This window comes from Phycodurus eques, chromosome 9 (assembly GCF_024500275.1).
Source record: "Phycodurus eques isolate BA_2022a chromosome 9, UOR_Pequ_1.1, whole genome shotgun sequence".
Taxonomy (NCBI): Eukaryota; Metazoa; Chordata; class Actinopteri; order Syngnathiformes; family Syngnathidae; genus Phycodurus; species Phycodurus eques.
This window is the reverse complement of record NC_084533.1, coordinates 8,343,958-8,366,792: the sequence shown is the minus strand read 5'-3', so window position 1 is coordinate 8,366,792 and position 22,835 is coordinate 8,343,958. Positions and strand designations below refer to the sequence as shown.

The window sequence follows — 22,835 nt, the reverse complement described above, 5'->3', positions numbered from 1 at the left end:
CTCTTTTCGTTTTGTCAGTTTCCGTCTGGCGGAAATGTACAAGAGGTAGGCCTGCTACTTTTGATTGACAGGCTGGTGATACATACTTTGCAATGTGGACTGTGGATGATATGTTGAATATGTGGTGTCACACACTATTTCAATTAAATTCAACATGCACACTTACATACAGTGGGTACGGAAAATATTCAGACCCCCTTAAATTTTTCACTCTTTGTTATATTGCAGCCATTTGCTAAAATCATTTCAGTTAATTTTTTTCTTCATTAATGGACACACAGCACCCCATATTGACAGAAAAAAAAAACGGATTTGTCGAAATATTTGCAGATTTAGTAAAAATGAAAAACTGAAATATCACACTGCCATAAGTATTCAGAGCCTTTGCTCAGTATTGAGTAGAAGCACCCTTTTGAGCTAATACAGCCCTGAGTCTTTTGGGAAATGATGCAACACGTTTTTTCACAGCTGGATTTGGGGACCCTCTGCCATTCCTCCTTGCAGATCCTCTCCAGTTCTGTCAGGTTGGACAGTGAACGTTGGTGGACAGCCATTTTCAGGTCTCTCCAGAGATGCTCAATTGGGTTTAAGTCAGGGCTGTGGCAGGGCCATTCAAGAACAGTCACGGAGTTGTTCTGAAGTCACTCCTTCGATTTTTTACCTGTGTGCTTAGGATCATTGTCTTGTTGGAAGGTGAACCCTTGGCCCAGTCTGAGGTCCTGAGCACTCTGGAGAAGGTTTTCATCCAGGATATCCCTGTACTTGCCCGCATTCATCCTTCCTTCGATTGCAACCAGTCGTCCTGTCCATGCAGCTGAAAAACACCCGCACAGCATGAGGCTACCACCACCGTGTTTCACTGTTGGGACTGTATTGGACAGGTTATGAGGAGTGCCTCGTTTTCGCCACACATACCGCTTAGAATTAAGGCCAATAAATTCTATCTTGGTCTCATGAGACCAGATAATCTTATTTCTCACCATCTTGGAGTCCTTCAGGTGTTTTTTTTTTTAGCAAACTCCATGTGGACTTTCATATGTCTTGCGCTGAGAAGAGGCTTCCGTCAGGCCACTCTGCCATAAAGCCCCGACTGGTGGAGCGCTGCAATGATGGTTGACACTCTAGAACTTTCTCTCATCTCCCGACTGCATCTCTGGAGCTCAGCCACAGTGATCTTTGGGTTCTTCTTCACCTCTCTCACCAAGGCTCTTCTCCCCCGATTGCTCGGTTTGGCTGGACAGACAGCTCTAGAAGGGTTCTGGTCGTCCCAAATGTCTTCCATTTAAGGGTTATGGAGGCCACTGTGCTCTTAGGAACCTTAAGTGCAGCAGAAATGTTTTTGTAACCTTGGCCAGATCTTTGCCTTGACACAATATTGTCTTTGAGCTCTTCGGGCAGTTCCTTTGACCTCATGATTCTCATTTGCTCTGACATGTATTGTGAGCTGTAAGGTCTTATATAGACAGGTGTGTGGCTTTCCTAATCAAGTCCCATTAGTATAATCAAACACAGCTGGACTCCAATGAAGGTGTAGAACCATCTCAAGGATGATCAGAAGAAATGGACAGCACTCGAGTTAAATGTATGAGTGTCACACATTTAAGTATTAAAATATAAGTACGGGTAAGGGGGAGGAGAGCAGAATGTAAAATGTTTAAGGTCAGAATAATTTATCAGAATATTCGTCTATTTATGTTTAAAAAAAAATCTAATTTCTAATATGGCCCATGAGCTGTAAAGTTTGCCCACCCATGAGTCAAAAACAAGCGCGTTGTTGTTTTTTTTTTTGGTAACTGTTGGCAACTCGAGTGTCGTCATATTTCCCAAGGTACTTAAAGGGATCACCAGTTAATCATGGTTGGTCTCTCCGATTCGGAGTTTTATTAATCAGGATTTACTTTTCGAAATGTTAACAAATAAACACAGTTCACATAAAACACTCACATATTGGTGCTATTAAACAATGAAGTAGGAACCCTGATGCAACGATTTCTCCAAAATGTTTCGCTGCAACTAATTCTCTCCCCCCTTTGAATGTAATGGTACATTCCGCACGGCCAAACAAACAAAATAAAATAAAAAAAAAAAGGCATGAGAAGTTGAAAAGCGAGACCAGACGTCTGCATTTGTATTTGACACAAACGTAACCTCTGTGGAGCTTGCGTAAAACGTCCCACCACTTAATGAGACATGGCGATACAAATTTCAAACCTACTTGCACGTATCAGAACCCCGCTACTGCAGGCCGGAGGGCCCGTGTTTCGTGTGGCCGCCGCTGTCCGTTTCAAGCATATTATTTTAACTCCTGGAGGTGTCCAGGTGGGAAGCAGGCCAGCGACTCGTCCCGTCCCCGTCCGCGGCCATATTAACACCGCGAACTTTACAACCACCACAGCAACCCACTGGAGGTCCAGCACGGGGGATTATTTTTCCGTGCCGCCTCGGAAGCAAGGCAGCTCGGGCACTGTCATTGGCACCGGCGCGCCGACAGGGTCTCTCCACACAGGGGCGATGGCAGCCATGAAAGTTGACCTGAACGCCACTGAGGGCGACTGGAAAGAGATCAAGGGTGAGGCTGACTGGTGCACCTTTCATTATGTCATTGTTTTACAAGTCTTAAGTACATGAAATATGAAAATGGAAATGAAATAATCTCTTCCAGTGTCAGATTGTGAAAGAATTGAGTTACCTGCCGCAAGTAGTGAAAATCCACAATTGACACCCTCAAATGGTTTATCATTGTTTATGGATGCCACAAAATGGAAACAAAGCAAAACATGAAGCTCCTCATGTCACTTCAACATAAGCTATACCTCCAAAAGTATTTGCTCACCTGCCTTGGCTCGGATATGAATTTAAGTGACATCCCATTCCTAATTCATAGGATTCAATATGACGCCGGTCCTCCCTTGACAGCTATAACAGCATCAACTCTTCTGGGAAGGTTGTCCACAAGGTTTAGGAGCGTATGCATGGGAATTTTTTTTTACCATTCTTCCAGAAGCACATTTGTGAAGTCACATACTGATGCAATACTGATGAGACAAAATCATGTGCCAATGCTACTAGTGCAAAAGTTAGTGTAGAGCCCAGCCGTCACATCATTTTATGTGGACCTTGAAAGCAAATCATGTGCATCAACTCCCATGGTTCTTGCTAAAATCTGTACCAAAATTTCAAATTGTCACATGTAATACGTAATAACATTGCGATATTGTAAAAATGTTGCGATATTGTGTTTTTGTACAGTAACTTCACCAAGAGTTAAACAAACAAACGATGGTGTCCTCAGTTCCCAAACGTTTATTGAATGTTGTTAAAAGAAAAGGTGATGTAACAGAGTGGTAAAGATGACCCTGTCCCAGCATTTTTGGAACGCGTTGCGGCCATAAAATTCTAAGTTAATGATTATTTGCTAAACCAATAAAGTTTATCAGTTTGAACATTAAATATCTTGTCTTTGTAGTGTATTCAAATAAATATATGTTGAACATGATTTGCAAATCATTGTGTTCTCTTTTTATTTATGTTTAACACAATGTCCCAACTTCATTGGAATTGGGGTTGTACATCGCAATTAAGTCATAACCAATTTTCATGAGTTTTACTTTATTTTGTCAACGTCAAAGCGTGTGCTTTCAATGCATAACATTTGAAAAAAAAAAGCCCCCCTAAAATGTTTACCTGTAAAAGGTTACTCTCAATTCCTTTGTTGTAACTGTATGGCATTGTACGCAACCCTATGCAGCGCAATGTACCGGCATCCCTGGGCTTTTGGTATTCTTACCGTCCACACACATGGTATGAACTGTCCAGTTGATTAGCATCTTCAGGTACCTTGGATCAGTAACAGTTCATCATCAATTTCATCCCTCAAAGAAGACGCAGCCATAAGTGTATTAGGGTATTAAAGCGTCTAGATGGCCCATATTTCGAGTAAAAAAGTTATTTTAATGTATTTTTCTTCTAAAAAAAAATGAGAGTGTCAGTCATTTCCTATAATAGCGTAGTCATGGCAATTTGACTACGGGGGGGACTTTTTTTCCTGGCCACTCCTGACTCCGCCTATGCCAGACAGCTGTGGCCATCAAAGTCTGTAGAAGGCACACAATGCCACCACTGTACAAAAAGCCTTTAAAAGCAAACACTTGTGTCACATCATTCATTCAAACTTTTTTCTTTTCACTTATTATTGTCTTAAATAATATTCAGACTTTCAATATACGTGACAATTACACTGCAGAACAGTTAGTAGTTTAATGAGGAAATGTCCTTGCCTTCTGCACCGTTTCTGACCAAATTCTGGCTGAAAATCAAATATGTCATCAGAAAACAAGCCTACGACTGAATCTATTTTGGGGGGTATTTTTTGGCAGACATCATTTTAAATTCCAGAACTATGGAATAAGTGCCAATGTCTACAGCATTAGAGAGGTCCTTTAAGGGCTGTATGATTGAAAATAAAATAAAATATTTAAATATCAGTGAACCTAACATGCATGTTTTTGAAATGTGGAAGGAAGCCGAAGTACCTGGCGAAAACCCACGCAAGCACACACAAAATGCTCTAACAGTGGTTGTTAGAACATTTTGTGTTTAGTTAAACCTATGTTTAAATAGCTCCAAATCTATTAATCTATTCCATTGTATCTCTCAGAGTTCCTGCTGTCTCAGCCTCTGGAGGTCAGGCGTAAACACTACAGGACTGACTCTGTACGGCTAGGCGACATCCCAGCTTGGACTCACGCTGGAGGTTCGACACCCAACATCACAATTTCTCTTACATTACATTTCTTACGCTATTTTGCTGTAATTTACAAGCTAATTTACAACTTGGTCTTTCTTCTTCAGTGTCGGGTTGTCCTGAAGTGAGTCATTACCCAAAAAATCAAAAGCTTGATGGGAAAATTTCAGTCTACAGTGGTAACATCACAGTACTGGAGGTAGATGCCATTGTCAATGCAGGTATGTGAGACCGTGAGTGTTGCTTTTAGCTGTTTGAATCTGGTATGAGACAAGATAATTCCGTGTGATTCCTAACCACTGTGCTGTAAGAGATCCTCAGGTGTGGAGCAGGAAATGATCCAATTTCACATAATTTGTCAGAAAATTGTTATGAATTACAAATTTATCTTTGTACATCTTTCTATGCCAATGAGATAGAGGCAGAACAATTAAATGTTCCTACATTCAAGGTACAATAAACCTGTGTATCCACTTGCTGCCATTCTATATCAGCTTTGTGTTCAAAGAAACAGACCCTGAGTTAGTAAATTGAAACAAGATCATCATTATTTCAGTACATACTGTATACTTTTTGTGACATTTTTTCTTGGGGTATGCTGTGAGATTTTTCTAATGTAAATATGTTCCTTGTTCAATTACGATTGTGAATGACTGCCTTAAAATAACCATTAGGGGGCAATGATAGCCTTCTCATGAGTCTTTTACCCTCCCCACACGACTTAGTCCATCTGGGAGAAATGTATTCTGCGTCTTGGCACAGGAGTGTGTTAAGGGAGGGGAAAGGTGGGCCAGCATGCCTAAATGATGCTTGATGATGAGACTGTAGCAGAAAATGATAGATCTCCATTTGGCAGCTGACTGTCAGCAGATGCCAGCATCCAAGTGAGTGTGTGGATCATTCCCTCTCATTTGCAGCATCACTATTGCATGTGTCGGCAAACATTAAACGTGCACACAAACAGGGGAGCTTGTGTTTGTATACAGCATGCGTTGATAATTTGTGTCCAGGATGACAACTTTTGCTTGTTGCACACGTTTTGCAAGAGCTTTTACAACGTGGCAAATACCAAAAGCACCAGTAAAGTTAAGTGTCATTTAGCTGAGAGGATGGGGCAAGGGGAGAAAGGGATAGATAAAAATAAAAGAAAATAAAGCATTTCTGGACAACACATGTCCGTCAGGTACTCAGGTCAGACAAAAATCAAGATGGGAGACTTGAAGAGGGAAGAGAATAAGATAGAAACAAGACAGAGCAAGGCTAGTATTTACTGTAAATCACGGATGGCATCACCATGGCAACAGGCTGGTACAGGGCGCCCTCAGAGGGTTTTTGGGCTGCGGTGTCCGACCATCCTTTCTTCTGTCTGAATGATTTCCTGTCCTGCTGACATTCTCTGCACTCTTTTGTTGACTAAGAGGCCAACCTTTTCACATGCTGACTAACTGATTGACTCAGAAGCTTTGAGCGAGGTCACTTAGACGCGTGACGTTCAAATGAGACAGTGGGTAGACTGTTAAGGACAAGAGAGGAATTATAAAAAGGGTGAGTTATTTTGAAAAAAATAAACACCAGCAAACTTATTCTCCTGTTGCAGCGCTGCTGGGCAAGCAGGAGCATGCAGGAAGCAGTTAAACTAGCGGTTGACATGCGCCTTGGACTGTAGCCGTGTTTTTGTGGCCGCATCATTTAGCCGAAGGGAGGCAGAAAACATTCACTTGAAGCCAACTGTGGCCAATTATACGCCATACTAGCTGACTGGTAGACCAATATAAGGTGCCGTGAGTTCTTCATGGCCTAAAGACACACAGAAACACTCCCAAATATGTTAACAATATTGCACACCACTGGTGGCTATGCATTAAATGAAGGGAGAACATTTGCCCTCATAAATATTTTATATTTAATATAGAGAAGTGATTCAACTTAATGTGTATAAATAAAGCTGTCCAACAATCCTCATTGTGCTGGGAGTGTTTTCCTGCGTCTGTGGCTCTCTACTTGTTTTTTCGTGGCTCTATACCGCATTGATAAAAACTGGGAATACCAGGTAGAGAATAAGGTACTATTTCTAGTACAGTGGTGCCTTGAGATACAAGTTTAACTAATTCTAATTTAGATACTAGTTCCTAATTCCGACCACGCTTGTAACTCATAACACTTGTATCTCAAATCATCTTTCCCTGTTGAAAAGAATGGCCATTAATCCGTTCCAGTCTCCCTCCAAAAAACAACGAAACATTTTGTAATGTGTTTTTTAATAAGGAAAATAGCAATTTATAAAAACGTGTGTGTGTGTGTATATATATATTGCTTATATATATATATATATATATATATATATATATATATATATAAGCAATGGGGAATTCTGCCTTGCGACATGTTCAAAAAAGTGTTAGAATGATCCAGTCACACATCATTTATCTTGTTGCAATTTACTGCATTGCCATTGGAGGACGAAATGAATAAATCATTTTGAAAAATCACATCACATCATAACAAAGAAAACTAGTTTTTGTATTTTTTTCTACCTGAGAGGTGGGTGTCCAAAGATTTAAAACATCAATTCAGTACATGTACCAATAAATGCACATTTAGGACGTTTGTCAGCCCGCCCTGATTGATCAGGTAAGCGAGGCGTTACAGAAATCTGGGCGGGCGCTGCATGTCGTTTGTGTCGCTCTCAATAAAGATTGGATTTACAATAATTCCCCACTCCGCCTCGTTCTCATCCTCCTGGCCCGCCCCTTCCCTTGTTGCTTCTACATTTTAACAGCCCCTGGCTTCTGCCCACTCCTATAAAACACTACAAACATAAAAACCCACAAGCACTTAAGAGCTGTCTGGGTGTGGAGGTGGGAGGTGGGAGATGGGGGGGCGGTATGATACAAAGAGGGAGGAGACGATGGGCCAAAACATCCACCTCTTTACACCCCTCAATCACTTGGTCTGGAGAAGGAAGGAAAGATGGAGGGGAGGATATATTGTCTCTGATGAGCTAGCTGATTAAGATGGATTGCACAATGAAACGTCGATGAAGTGTTGAGTTCTCAGGGATTGTGTACATGAATAAAAGTGTGTGTGTGTGTGTGTGTGGGGGGGGGGGGGGGCACAACTGCTAAACACCTTTTTTAATTAAGACCTATGCGAGGATAAGCGGCTAAGATAATGGATGGATGGATGGTAAATGCAAATTTGCCTAGCGGTAATAAGCACTTTTTTTTTAATTCACAGAAGTTTGATTCCTTATTTGCATTCCAGCACTTACTCCTCCCAGTTCCCCTTGCAGTATTTAATGTATATTTGTATGAGATGTTAAATGCCATTTATTGTGGCCTGAGCACCATTTGGATAGGATTAAAGTTTAATAATGGAAAAAGATTTAAAAACTGAACTGTTTGCTCTACTCTCTATTTTTACATAATGCCCTCTTTTGCAGTAGCACTCTCAGTGTGTGATGGCATAGTCTGATAAATCTTTCAGGCTAGACTATTAAAATAGGAAAAATCTGTCTCTAAAATTAAGCCCTGCACCATCAAGTGATAAAGAACATATCTTTAGAACTGCTGCATTGCTTCATCTTCATCATTTGAGTCACAATATATGCTAGCACACTAGAGCTAAACACAAGTGATTATAGACATTCATGTCTGCCTCTATGCACAGCTGCACATGCTTGTGCAGAGTGTGACTGTATTGTGTGTTTGAGTGCATGTACTATGTTGCATGTGTGTGTATGAGATGTGCTCCCTCTAGCTTTTCTCTGCAGGTAGCAGATAAAGCTGTTCGCTGCTGCCGGAAACCCATTCAAGCTGGCAATAGCTGAGAGATACAAGATTAGGCCTGGTAGTTTTTTTTTTTTTTTTTTTTCCTCCCCCTTTCTGGGCCACAGGTGCCAGACAGGATGAGAGCGACAGCAACTGTAGGTGTGCGTGTGTGTGTGTGTGTGTGTGTGTGTGTGCGTGTGTGCGTGCGTGTGCATGCACTCCTCACTAAGAAAAGGAGTGCAAGGTCAAGGATTTCACTAAATGTGTTGCAGGTACCTTCAGGAAGCATGTCGTACCGTTTTAATGCGACAGGGTTGGTCAGAAGAACATGCCAGGAAATTGCAACCTTCCCTAAAAGTGATGAAACACAATAATGTTTTTGTGAGTGTCTGTGTACGTGTGCGCGTGTCAGAAAAGTCAGAAAAGGTGAATGTGACAAAATTTGAAGTAACCAGTGACAAAGCATGAAAAACAACAACTGAAAAAATACAGAAACAACACAGTTTTGTACTTATTCCAATTAATAAACATGTAGGATTTCCGACATGAAGTTCACATATAGGAGCTGTTGAATGTTTTTAGAAGTGAGTATTGTCCATGATTATCCCATCAATTCATCAAGTAATCGGACAAAAAATTATTTTGAATGTGTGTGGCTTCAAATGGCAGGGCCTGGCCTGGTGAGTGACGTATGCGTCCATGAATGAGAGTGTAGTTGATTGTTGTTAGCTCAGGGCCCTTATATATCAAGCCTGCGTACACCCAGAATTGTGCGTAAAGTGTGCGTACAAATATTTCCACGCAAAGTATGGGATGGTTTGGACTTGTGAATGGTGACGTGGCGTAAATTTACACACCGCTCTGACCATGCATACACAGAACCTTGTGGTAGAACAGTGAAGCCACACATAGAAAACTCTAAGAGTGTCACCAAAGCCATTCGAGTGCACATCAAGCTCTTGTTGTCCCTTAGACTAAGATTAGAGACATGCGGCATTTCACAATCAACACTACGCCAAATCATGCCGATGTGCCCCAATTTACGTCCACTTCCCATACAGACATCACCAACGAGCCAAAATTAAACAAGGGTTTCCCAAACGTAGTTGGGGCCTTTGATTGCACCCAGATTTCAATTAAAGCACCATCACACAATGGATTCACCTATATGAACAGGAAAGAATTTCAATCAATGCACAAATAATCTGTGATTCACATCACTTGGAGGAACGCATGAGTCACTGTATTCTGTAGAATTTATTGTATATTTAACTAATTCATTCATTCATTCTACAGAATAGCTCTGTGAGTGCATGCGGGTTTTGCATTGGATTTTATGGATGTAAAACGTTTTCCTCATTAAGCGCCGTTAAGTTTAATAATAGAGTGTTGTTGACACACATGAAATTATGACAATCTGTATTAGTGAGAGGCGGACTGGTTAGCACATCCGCCTCACAGTTCTGAGTACCGGGGTTCAAATCCCGGCCTCGCCTGTGTAGAGTTTGCATGTTCTCCCCGTACCTGCGTGGGTATTCTCCGGGTTGTCCGGTTTCCTCCCACATCCCAAAAACATTCGCAGGGTAGGTTAATTGAGGAGTCTAAATTGCCCATAGGTGTGTATGTGAGTGTGAATGGTTGTTTGTTTATATGTGCCCTGCGACTGTCTGGAAACCAGTTCAGGGTGTACCCCGCCTCTCGCCCGAAGTTAGCTGGGATGGGCTCCAGCGTGCCCGCGACCCTAGTGAGGATAAGCGGAACGGAAAATGAATGAATGAAATGAATGTATTTGTGAGCACTACAGTAATTCACAATATCACTGTGTTGATGGAAGAGAGAAGAGAGATGCACAGGCTTTGGGCTGGTCCCTTAAGGAAAATGTGTAGCTTTATCATCCTAATACATTAGCAAATCCAAACAATCATACATATTTCAGAGTTTTAACATAATATAGTGAGAGGCATTAAAAAGGAGGAGTCAGACAAAGCCTGACAGATGATCGATGACGAATCTTGGTGAGGTCCAGTGTTGGCGGCTCGCTGTCTTGCTGCTGCTCTACCATCCATCCATCCATTTTCAACACCGCTTAGCCTGATTAGGGTACACTCAAAGCACAATCAGACCCTCTTGAAGCCGTCTCAGTCTGTTCGTTTTGTGTGCACCAGGGTTTTGGAGGACAGCGTTCACCCTTGACCCAGCAAACCTCACTGTCCGAGTCTGTTTTAACCCGTTGTGGGTGTTCTGCGCCAACAAGGCCTTCTCTGCTAGCCTAAACACTATCAGAATCACTGACTTACATTTGCAAACCAAAATTCTAATATTTGTTCCGTGGAATTGTATTTTCCCCGCACTCTTTTCTCATCATTATGTCTTGTTTCACTTGGCTGCACAGTTTTCAGTACACGTAGGTTATATTTCTTTGTCCATTCCGATTTCAGCCTGTTTGTGTGCATCCAGTGCCTTAAGAATTAGTCGTGCTGGCCCATGTAACTAAAACTATATTAGCAATGGGACTGTTTCTCGAACCAATCAGATTTCGTCCTCACAAGGCCAGCCGCGGCTAATAAACTGGCCCCTCGATGACGTCAACAGCTGTTGTCTAATTGGTTGTTCAGAGCAAAACTTGATACAGCCGATTTTGACGAGAAAAACACATTAATACATTTAAGAATTGGCATCTCTGGTGAGTGTGATGTATTTTATCTCCATTTGTAGGTTTCTGACATATTAGATAGACATTGATTCTGAAATCATCCTGTTATAAAGCATTTTTATATTGTATTGGTGGTTTCTGTAATTGTGCCTTGATGGTATTAACTGGGGTAATTTCCCTCTGAAGGCCAACGTACCAAATTCTCAGCCCCTCGCTGATTTTAACTGAGCCAAAACTGTCACGTGTGAACAACGTTTCACTAGAGCTGTATTTCTTCAACTGGGGATAAAAAGTGAAATCTTTGGCATGCTTTGTGATCGCTATGATAGGGATTTTCGAGCATCATCCCAAGGATTAATAAATTCTTATCTTTTTTTTTTCAACCATTATTAATAGATTGCCTCGAGCACCAGAGTTTTCCAGTCTCTGGTAACATTGTCTTGTCTGTATCCAGTTGTAATATTGTCCACCATCACCAAGGTTTCGCTTTACCCTCAAACGACTACCACTTTGTCATCAAGTCACTTATCTGAGCCTTTAATCGCGAGGGGCATTTTATGATCCATTGGGCCGTCCTGCTAGTAACATGGGTCTGAATAGATGATGGAAAGCCCAGAGGAGAGACTGTTCATGTGACTGCGGTCCCAACGGGGCGCTCAGCGTGTGCTCCTCTCTGCGCTGCACTTACCATACATCTACCCTAGAGCTCTTGTCAGCTCCTCTTAAGACAGCCTCATATTACAAGATGCAACATGTCACACCAAGTTTTCTATTCCAGACAAACACTTTACATATCCAAGCTCTAAGAAAGACTATTTATTTATGCATGTGTTGCTTGACGCGTTGAGATGAAACAAAAACCCTTTCTCCACATTTTTATTCAAAGCAATTCTAAGGTGCTGCGCTTTTGGTTCATTGGATTTTGTTTTATTTTTTGTTTTTAATATATATTTTTTTTACTATTTCAGTGATGCACTTCATTTATCCCTTGAGAAAAATCATCATTTTAACCTTGCAGTATAGATGACAGAAATAGAATACAGTTTTGTAATTTCATGAAACGATCCTGATCTTATTCTCATATTTATTTCTCTTTAACAGTATCCTCCGCTCATATAGTCGCAGTGTCTCAGTTAGTTGCTGAATGCATCATCCACTCTGAAGAATATGTCCTAATATGGGAAAGTGTGAAATTTGGGTGAGAAAATTAGAATTTGAATGAGGTGGAAAATATTTTGTAATTTCAATGGTTTTAATCTGTCAAGAAATGTTGAAGAACAAGATAATAGAGTGGATTACATGCTAAGAAATGTGGAATTTGTTGGTGAAAAAATGTGGGATTTTAGAAATGTTGGAATTTTTGCAATGCTGAAAATAGTTCCCAAAGTGAATTAGATAAGATGAACAGTTTGAATGTCAAATGGGAATGATGTTAAATCTTTTTTTACCCGACGCCCTATCCATTTTCAATGGGACTTATTTTTGTAGTTTTTGGGGAATTGTGTCGCCATCGTAACACGGAATTCTTAAAAATAGTTCTGAACTGAGTCCAGCAAAAACATGTTTGGCTAATTAATTAATGTGTGCGGATACATAATAGAAATATTCACAGACATGTAATGGAAATGGCGCATGCTGAATTTGAATAATATTACCAATATTAATACAAATATATAATAAGGAAGCCAGATGGTAGGGATGTCACAGTGGTCACAATATCATGATACTGCGGTATTAAAAGTGCCTTCATATCGTAATGGTCTTGTCGCGATACAAAATAATGAGCTGTCGTGCTTAAAATTTTGTTTCGCGTGAGCTATATGTAGCCACGCCACTTAGCCAGGCTGCTACAGCGCTCCACTTCCTTATTAGAGTACATACGCACCCGATTGAACGTGTAACTCATGTGACCGTGTGAGCATATCACAAGAAACACACTGATTGGCTGACAGGCCCACATTCAAAATCAGTCTCGGAGTTGTTCTGAAGCCGCCCCTTCGGTATTTTAGCTGTGTGCTTAGGGTCATTGTCTTATCCCAGCTGACTTCTGGTGAGAGAGTGTAAACCATGGACTTGACGCCAGACAATTGCAGGACACATATACGTAGACAAACAGCAATTCACGCTCACATTCACACCAAAGTACAATTTAGAGTCTTGAATTCACCTAACATGCATGTTTTGGGAACGCGGGAGGAAATCAGAATACCAAGGGAAAACTCACGAAAGCACAGGGAGAACATCCAGACTCCACACAGGAAGGCCAGATTTGAACTCATGACCTCTGATCTGTGAGGTGGACATGCTAACCAGTTGCACCAAATAAGACAAGTAAAACAAACTAAATTAAATTCAAAATTCATCCCCTTTAATATGCCATCTATTTTGTGTGCAAATCCCACTTTGGTCTGCCATTATATAATAATTATACATATATTATATTTTTGCATATCCATCCATCCATTTTCTGAGCCGCTTCTCCTCACTAGGGTCGCGGGTGTGCTGGAGCCTATCCCAGCTGTCATCGGGCAGCAGGTGGGGTACACTCTGAACTGGTTGCCAGCCAATCGCAGGGCACATAGAAACAAACAACCATTCACACTCACATTCACACCTACGGGCAATTTAGAGTCTCCAATTCATGCATGTTTTTGGGATGTGGGAGGAAACCGGAGTGCCCGGAGAAAACCCACGCAGGCACGGGGAGAACGTGCAAACTCCACACAGGCAGGGCCGGGGATTGAACCCGGGTCCTCAGTACTGTGAGGCTGACGCTCTAACCAGTCGGCCACCGTGCCGCCTATTTATGGATATATCACAGTAAAATACAGTCAATACATATACAGTAGCCTGTCACAATGGGGACATGCTTGAAGTAATGACCTGTGTTTAACCTCCTAAAACACAAGAACTGTTCCCACTTAATAAGCCTTATGATTGCAAAACATCAAATTAGTTTGAAATTACTTTTTAACGAACCACCTCAAGGTGATTAATATGCTCATGTGAAGACTTTCAGTTTGTTTTGATTTTCAAAGTCCTTTACCGTTATAGTTCTCAAAAGTTGTCTTGTGTAAATTTGCTGCTTAGCCCTGTCTAATCCTATTTTGAATCTAGATGTGCATTTCTTTATCACTTTACATCACAGCTCTTTAGTCATGGTTGTTATGTCCACTCTGTCCTTTCGGATCTGCGTCTTTGCCAAAGGCGCACTTCTGAGGCAGTGGTGGCTGTGTGAATTAGCCGCAGTATGACTTTAGACAGGGGGCCACTGCTCTACTTTTTCCAGTCCAGATCTGTCCGAGTTAATCACGCCACGACTGTCAGAAACATGACTTTACTGGTCATTTGGGCGACGGCGTTAATTTCCTTGGATTTGGAATTGAAAATTTGGAGCTTTCAAGGTTCACTGGCCTGAGTTTGTGTGGGATGCTCCGGTGCCGTTTGTGTCAGGGAAGATGGATAAAAAACCACAACGCTTCACGCTGTTTTGCACATCTCTAGAGTTTTGTTCTCTTCCGCCCTCCATCCCCTCGTCCCCCCCCACATCCATTGAGACATCATTGCAGACAAACGGGTGTGGGTTTACAGCTTGAGAGATTTACACCCTGACATTGAGAAGTTAGCGTACCCTTGCCGAGTTAATCCCTAATGTTGTCCGTGTCAGTAAATAAATGAAAAAAAGAAACCCAAACTGTTGGAGTTTGCAAAAAAGCTCATTCTTGCTAATTATTTTTCTCCCACCCTCCCTTGTTAAGAGCTTTCCCACTCCTCCAATCAATCGGCACTTTAGCGAGCAGGAAGGGAAAAAGGATGTGCTAGCCTCATTAGCCTGATTGGGCTGATATGGGAGATGGAAGGAGATGGAGTGAATGGAGGAGTAAACGAGAAAATGAGTCGACGGGAATATCATTACTTGGCCCACCAGAGCCACTTTCATCCAGATAACATGTTACGTTGTTTTTGCTTGCTTGTTTTTGACTCGAGCTGTAGGCCAGGGTTGATGAAGTGGGGCCTTTAAAGTGAGACTATGAGCTGGCCGGCAGTATAATTCGTTTACCTACAGCAGTTGTGCTCTGGAGCCGAGCTCCGGCTTATGTGCACACTCTCTGAACTATCACAACAAGTCGGAGTAATAGAAGCTTGTTTCCCTTGTGATTGCATATTGAACCACAATAGTACCTGTATTATAGAGCTGAGAGATTACGGTGTTAAATAGCTTGCATGGTATATTGTCCAGTCATCGCTTCCAGAAAAAATGAAATGAAAAAATGTTCTGCAACCATGTAATCGTTCAACCAAATCAATGATTGATGATGATTGTGTAACCAAATCCATTATTTCTCATTCAAAGTAAAGTGTTGTGGCTTTTCCTTACACTTTATAGTTGTGTTGATGGGTATCAGATATCAGATATGGTGAATAGGTGCATCATCGAATGCTGGAGCGCAAATATGCGGGGACCCACTGTACTTGTAGAGCATGCAGTAAAATATACCTCACAGCTAGTCTGTAAACTTTGCAGTAAAATAATGCAAAACCCCGAACCAAATCGGAATGAAAACTAACCCTAAGTAATGTCATTGATAGTACCTGCATTTTACCTATTATTTAATATGTAAAAATGACTGCTGTAAAACTGGTCATTAAAATAAACAAACAAACAAATATCTAGTGATGTCCATCTAACCACAGATATATTTTTAATTGTTTTTCTGTATGTTTTTCCCTTTATAAATCTTGACTCTCTAAGTCTCAATTTTGTGTGTAGATTGGAAAAAGCTATTATTTTTTTCTTGTCCTTTTTAAAAGTCCATCCATCCATTTTCTTTACTGCTTCTCCTCACTAGGGTCGCAGGCGTGCCGGAGCCTATCCCAGCTATCATCGGGCAGGAGGCGGGGTACACCCTGAACTGGTTGCCAGCCAATCGCAGGGCACATACAAACAAAGAACCATTCACATTCACACCTACGGGCAATTTAGAGTCGTCAATTAACCTACCACGCATGTTTTTGGGATGTGGGAGGAAAACGGAGTGCCCGGAGAAAACCCACACAGGCACGGGGAGAACATGCAACCTCCACACAGGCGGGGCCGGGGATTGAAACCCGGTCCACAGAACTGTGAGGCAGACACTCTAACCAGTCGTTCACCGTGCCCTTTTTAAAAGTCATGCGCTAATTTGATAATTAAATGCGCTGATTCATGTGGATTTTTTTACTCCCACTCTCCCCCTAATGTTCTGAATTGTAAGGGATTTTGAAGCTAAATGAAAAAAATCCTGCATACCATATTTTGGCCCGTTTTTGTATTTAGTACAAATTGCTGCTTTATTTTCGCAAAGACGTCACTAAAACTGATCTAACGTGGTATCAAACATCATCCCAACCTCTCAGATGAAAAACAAAACAAAAAATCATGAATGACTGCTGCTACTGCACTGAATGACAGGCATGTCATTTGACGTATTATTTAACTTTCAAAATGATCAATGCAATGTGACCTAAGTTATTGATATTGTCCTTTGAGAATATCTGACAGTGTGACAGTAATGTGCACGTTGTAAAGCAGCCAAACTGTCAAACTTTGTATGTCATTCTTTGACTTGCTTAATGTACTCCCGGGGATGACTAATGATGTAACATTTCCTGCTCTTTGTTACAATAATAGTGTGCTGCCTCCCCGTCTTTGCCAAATATTGGCTCTAATGACAACCAGATAATCAATTTAGCATGAAGATGTCGGCTGGATCTCCAAAGTATGATGTTCAGTTCAGTTGTTTAAAAAAATAAGGGAACAGTCCTATTTAAAAAAAAAACGTATAACCAATTTTCGTCTTTATTATATATTGATAAACTTAATCTGTGAGGGGAAATGAAGGCAATAAATTTTATGAAGGTATGAGCCGTCACTGGGCTGATTTTTCTGTTTTGACTTGGGAGCAAAAATTTTAGCTACAAGTGTTAGATGATGGCAGAAAACAACTCACCTCACAACACGCAGTAATTTGGCAGATAGTGAGCAATTAAAAAAAGAGGCTTCAAAGCCCCTCCAAGTTGAAGTTTACTTTTATACTAAACATAAAACAAAGAATATTACATGTGTGTTAAAAAATGTAACAACCATGATCCATGGTCACAAAATGAATTAAACTAAGTCAAGGCATAACTGTACACACATACAGTGTTTACAGCAAATGTGGGCATTTGTAAAAACTGTAGGAACTATTGACTTAGTACTAAATCATTTATGCAATGAGTGATAATTCAAATATCTGTTATAATAACATATAGTATTCTTTGCACGTGGAGGTGTCAGTGTGAAATCTGGACAGTCATGCCAAAACATGAATGGAAATTACAAGCATGTGATAAGGTTTATCTTCGTTATTTCAGTAATGAATCATAATAGATGGTCACAATAAGCCTGTCTCTTAGGTAATCCTAAAATGCTGAACAAAGTGGCACGCAAGTGTGAGCGTAGCCTTCAAAGGCTTCAAACCAACCTCAAGGCCCATCTTCCTAGTCCCCATTGCCAACAGATCATTGTCATTGTCTGAGCACATGTCCTTTTCGCAGATGAGGCCGTCACATTATACACGCATATGCACACACACTTTCACGGCGGGCATGTAGGAAAACACGACAAACGTTTTACACAATTACTGTCTTATAATTTCCATCTATCTGCTGTTGTTGTGAAGAGGCATCTGATAGGCACACTGTGAGGCAGCCCAGCTGCATTATCAGAGCTTAGGAAATGACATGACTATTTATGGAAGGTATTTATCCACTTATCCTATTCTCGCTATTGTCTACAGCTAGAACGGGCTGCCCTGGTCAGAGGTGCTCAGACAAACATGCTGATGAAACATACAGTACGGTCGATAATGAAAATCTTTCTCATCAGGCTTTTCTCGAGCGTTACAGTTGTTCTATGTCCACATTCATTTCTCGGATCTGTTCATTTCACAAAATATTTGATAAGCGTCTAATTTAGCGAGTCCTCACGCTCTTCACTGTGTTCCTGTTTTGTTAAGAGAAAGGGTTGATTTCAGTGAAGGTTCAGCGCACATTTGATTTATTCATCCATATCAACAGCACGACAGGTCTCAGCACCATTTCGATGCAGTGTGATTCAAGAAGTCTGACACAAGCTTTGAGGCTTCGGGTTCATTTTAACATCACTAATGAATACCTCTCTGACAGTCCCAATCAACACTTAGCATTATTATCTTTATTAAGGCAGAATGATAAAGGTACCATGGTGGGCGACTGGTTAGCATGTCCGCCTCAGAGTTCTGAAGACCTGGGTTCAAATCCGGTTTTGCCTGTGTGGAGTTTGCATGTTCTACCCGTGCCTGCGTGGGTTTTCTCCAGGTACTCCGGTTTCCTCCCACATTCCAAAAACATGCATGGCAGGTGAATTGAAGACTCTACATTGCCAATAGGTTTGAATGTGTGTGCGAACGGTTGTTTGTCTATCTGTGCCCTGCGACTGGCTGGCAACCAGGTCAAAGTGTACACCGCCTCTCTCCCGAATTCAGCTGAGATAGGTGCCAGCACACCCGCGACCCTAGTGAGGATAAGCGGCTCAGAAATGGATGGATGAAAAGAACATACAATTGTTAAATGTGACACACAATCCATTTAGTGACTGTCTGTCTATCCATCCATCCATCCATCATCCATCCATCCATTTTCCTCTGCTTATCTGAGGTTGGGTTACGGATGCAGCAGCTTAAGCAGGGAAGTCCAGATTTCCCTCTCCCCAGCCACTTTGTCCAGCTCTTACGAGGGGATCATGAGGCGTTCCCAAGCCAGCTGAGAGACTTATACTCTCCAGCTGTTGGATTCGGTGATTTCCACCACGACAGGCACCGACAACCTTATGGCTACAGTTCCAGTTGTCAATAGAGGCACGGAACATGGTCCACTCGGACTCGATGCCCCCCCACCTCCTCTGACATTTGGGTCAAGTTCAGTCGGAGGTGGGAATTGAAGCTCCTTCTGACAGAGGACTCTGCCAGACATTTCCAACAAACCCTCACAATACGTTTGGGTCTGCCTGGTCAGACCGGCATCTTCCCCCACCAACGGAGCCAACTTACTACCAGGTAGTGATCGGTTGACAGCTTCGCCCTTCTCTTCACCCGAGTGTCCAAGACATGCGGCCGCAAGTCCGATGACACTACCACAAAGTCGATCATCGAACTGCGGCCTATTTTGTCCTGGTGCCAAGTGCACACCCTTCCCTCCAGGTCTCACTGTCATTGCCCATGTGAGCTTTGAAGTCCCCCAGCAGAACGAGGGAGTCCCCACTGGGAGCGCTCTTCATTACCCGCTCCAAGGACTCCGTAAAGGGTGGGTACTCGGAACTGCTATTTGGTGCATAGGCACAAGCAACAGGCAGGACCCGTATCCCCACCCGGCTACTCTCTCATCCATCGGTGTAAGCCCCAACATGGAGGCACCGAGTCAGGGGCCAATAAGTATGCCCACACCTGCTCAGCGCCTCTCATCGTGAGCAACCCCTGTCAAGAGGACTGGTACCGGAGCCCAAGCTGTCTATGGAGGTGAGCCTGACTATATCTAGTCGGAACTTCTCAACCTCACACAACAGTTTCGCTGCCAGACAGGTGACATTCCACATCCCTAGACCCAGTTACTGTAGCTGGGGATTGGACCGCCAAAGTCCCCGATTTCAGCCGCCACCCAGTTTACCACAGACCCGACCCCTTTGGCCCCTCCCACAGGTGGTGAACCCATGGGTAGGGAGACCCATGTTGCTTCTTTGGGCTGTGCCCAGCCGGGCCCCATGGGCGCCGGCCCGGCCACCAGGCGGTCACATTCGAGCCTGGCTTCAGAGGGGGACCCTTGGTGACCTGTGTCCAGGCGAGCAGGTGTGGGCATACTTACTGCCCCCCAACTCGGTGCCTGCACGTTGGATGAGAGGGTAGCCTCCTTCCACCTTTGGGTGGGGGGACGGGTCCTGACTGTTATTTGTGCCTCTGCACCAAACAGCAGTTCAGAGTATCCACTCTCACCTAGGACTTGTTTGCCACGGGTGACACTATCAGGCGTATAAAACCTCAGATAATTTAGCTCCGAGAGTCATCGGGACACAGAAATCTCTCCACCATGATAAAGTGACAACTCAGGGAGGGGATTTAGAGATTAAATTAGCCTAAATAAAAATAGTAGTGGCGGCACGGTGGTCGACTGGTTAGAGCGTCTGCCTCACAGTTCTGAGGACCGGGGTTCAATCCCCGGCCCAGCCTGTGTGGAGTTTGCATGTTCTCTCCGTGCCTGCGTGGGTTTTCTCCGGGCACTCCGGTTTCCTCCCACATCCCCAAAACATGCATGGTAGGTTAATTGACGACTCTAAATTGCCCGTAGGTGTGAATGTGAGTGCGACTGGTTGTTTGTTTGTATGTGCCCTGCGATTGGCTGGCAACCAGTTCAGGGTGTACTCCGCCTCCTGCCCGATGATTTCTGGGATAGGCTCCAGCACGCCCGCGACCCAAGTGAGGATAAGCGGTACAGAAAATGGATGGATGGATGGAAAAATAGTAGCTCGATTTTATACAGTTTGTCGTTGAGTGAATAATTTTTTTTTTACACACATTGAAAGGCTTCTATTCAAGCTGTGTCATGATGTTTTAATTCATGCACAGTGTTTAGTCGTCCCCCGGAATACGTAGATCTGTTTTAAGTACCCAATTTAGGACACATTTCTGGTTTAATCTTCACTCTTAACATGTCTATTTTTGCCTGCGATTGGCAGGCGACCAGTTCGGGGTGTACCCTGCCTCTCGCCCAAAGTCAGCTGAGCTAGGCGCCAGCACAACGGTGACCCTAGTGAGGATAAGCGATTCAGAAAATGGATGGATGGGTCGATGTTTGCTAAAACTCTTGCAGGTACTAATTAAATCTGTTTTGGCTGCTCTGTGTACGTTGTACATTTCAGTGTTGTGTAGGATGTAGATTATTAAATATGTGAGCAAGAATCCATTTACAAGTGGAATTACGTCAAAGAAAGTAGGCCCGGCCGAACCTTCCTTGCCGCGCCAACAACAGCTGACCGCAGAGTTATTCTGCCCGCTCTCCAAATCTACACTTTTGTGTGTGGGTGAAGCACCACAAAAGAAGAATCCGGCAGGAAGGATTTGCTGCGCCGCAAGTTTCCTCTGAGCATGTGGCGAACAATGCCACCCAAGCGCTCCGACCACCCTGTGCTTGAATTCTTTCTTCTTCCCTTTTTCTCCATTTTCTTCAAAATACACCTGTTAGGGCCCTTGCCCAGCCATGGAGAGCATCGACCCGCCTGCCTAACTCTTGTTCCGCCTGGCTAAATCTTGTTCTGCGAGTACAACTTTCTGATGACTAAGTACAAATAGGGGCATAATTGGGTGATACTAATGGTCACAAAAATTCCTAGCTCTTGCATTGCTCCCCGCACATCCTCATTCCACCCTTACGTCACGAGTTCAGCCTTCGTCACGAATCGTTATCTGTATGTACCCTTTTGTAGTAAAGTCCCTCTGCACTGTTTAGCCTGTAGTTATGAGTTAAGTTACTTAAATTTCCTCTAAAATTCCACTTCCTGTTGTGCACTTTGTGTGTTTGAGTGAAATAGTAAAACCGCTGTAATCGAGAACTATTCATTTTTATTAATGTAGCGAGCCTTCTAAGTACTGAGATTGATCGAGGTTTTTTTGTCGCTTTTCCTAAAATGTACGAATATAAAAAGAGACGTGGTGCTCTATACGAGACAAAGATAGTTTGATTGTAACATTAGACGTACGTCGAACTACACCGAAAGTAAACACAGGCGTTCACTTTCCGACGTATTCTTTTCCAAAATGAATTACGCTTTTATCCAAAACCAATATACGCTACACACTGTTTTACTTCAAATACAGTGGGGGGACAAAAGAGCAAATACACAAAGTACCAATCAAATCAAATCAAATCAAGCTTTGTTTATAAAGCAGTTGTCATACAATAAAATGCAAGTCATAGTGCTTTACATACAGTTTACATACAGTTAAAATCAATCCCCTCCTGCCACTCATCCATACAGACACACACATGTGCACACACACACGCAGGTAAATAAAAAAGTGTGGCTGGGCACAGAGAATCCACGTGAGGAAATAACATCTCAGGGAGCCGTTTGCACCAAGAGCAGACAACAGACCAAGCCCACAGGACACCGGCACAGAGCCCTATAGTGGCGTAAGAGCAGCTGCAAATGGCGACTGAGGACCCCATGAGGCAGGAACATGGCCACGGCCCTCTACAGTAGCTGCATATTCTGACATTGATCCGAAGTGATGATATAGAATGTACAGTGCTGTGAAAAAGTATGTTCCCCCCTTCTCAAAATGTTATTCTTTTGCATAGTTTCCCCACTTTAATGTTTAAGATTATTATTATTTTTAAATATCAGACAACAGTAACCCAAGTAGACATAAAATGCAGTTTTTAAAATGGTGATTCTATTTATTAGTGAAAAAAACCCATTCAAAGCTACTTAACCCTAACCTACCCTGTGTGAATAAGTAATTGCCCCCTAAACCTAATAACTGGATAACCCCAGCAGCAACAACTGATATCAAGCATTTTCTATAACTGGCAATAAGGCTTTCACATCCCAGTGCAG

General features: G+C 42.5%; 1 protein-coding gene across 5 annotated transcripts in view; it reads left to right on the top strand.

The window, feature by feature from the left end:
• Positions 1 to 2,104: 2,104 nt before the first annotated feature.
• Positions 2,105 to 22,835, top strand: part of macrod1 (mono-ADP ribosylhydrolase 1) — a 174,517-nt gene continuing 153,786 nt past the window's right edge. For all 5 annotated transcript variants that reach the window (XM_061685331.1, XM_061685329.1, XM_061685330.1 and 2 more), the window contains exons 1-3: positions 2,105 to 2,569; positions 4,658 to 4,753; positions 4,852 to 4,965. In XM_061685331.1, coding sequence (XP_061541315.1) covers positions 2,191 to 2,569; positions 4,658 to 4,753; positions 4,852 to 4,965 — 589 coding nt within the window. In that variant the 5' untranslated portion in view covers positions 2,105 to 2,190. The remainder of the gene's footprint in view (positions 2,570 to 4,657; positions 4,754 to 4,851; positions 4,966 to 22,835) is intronic.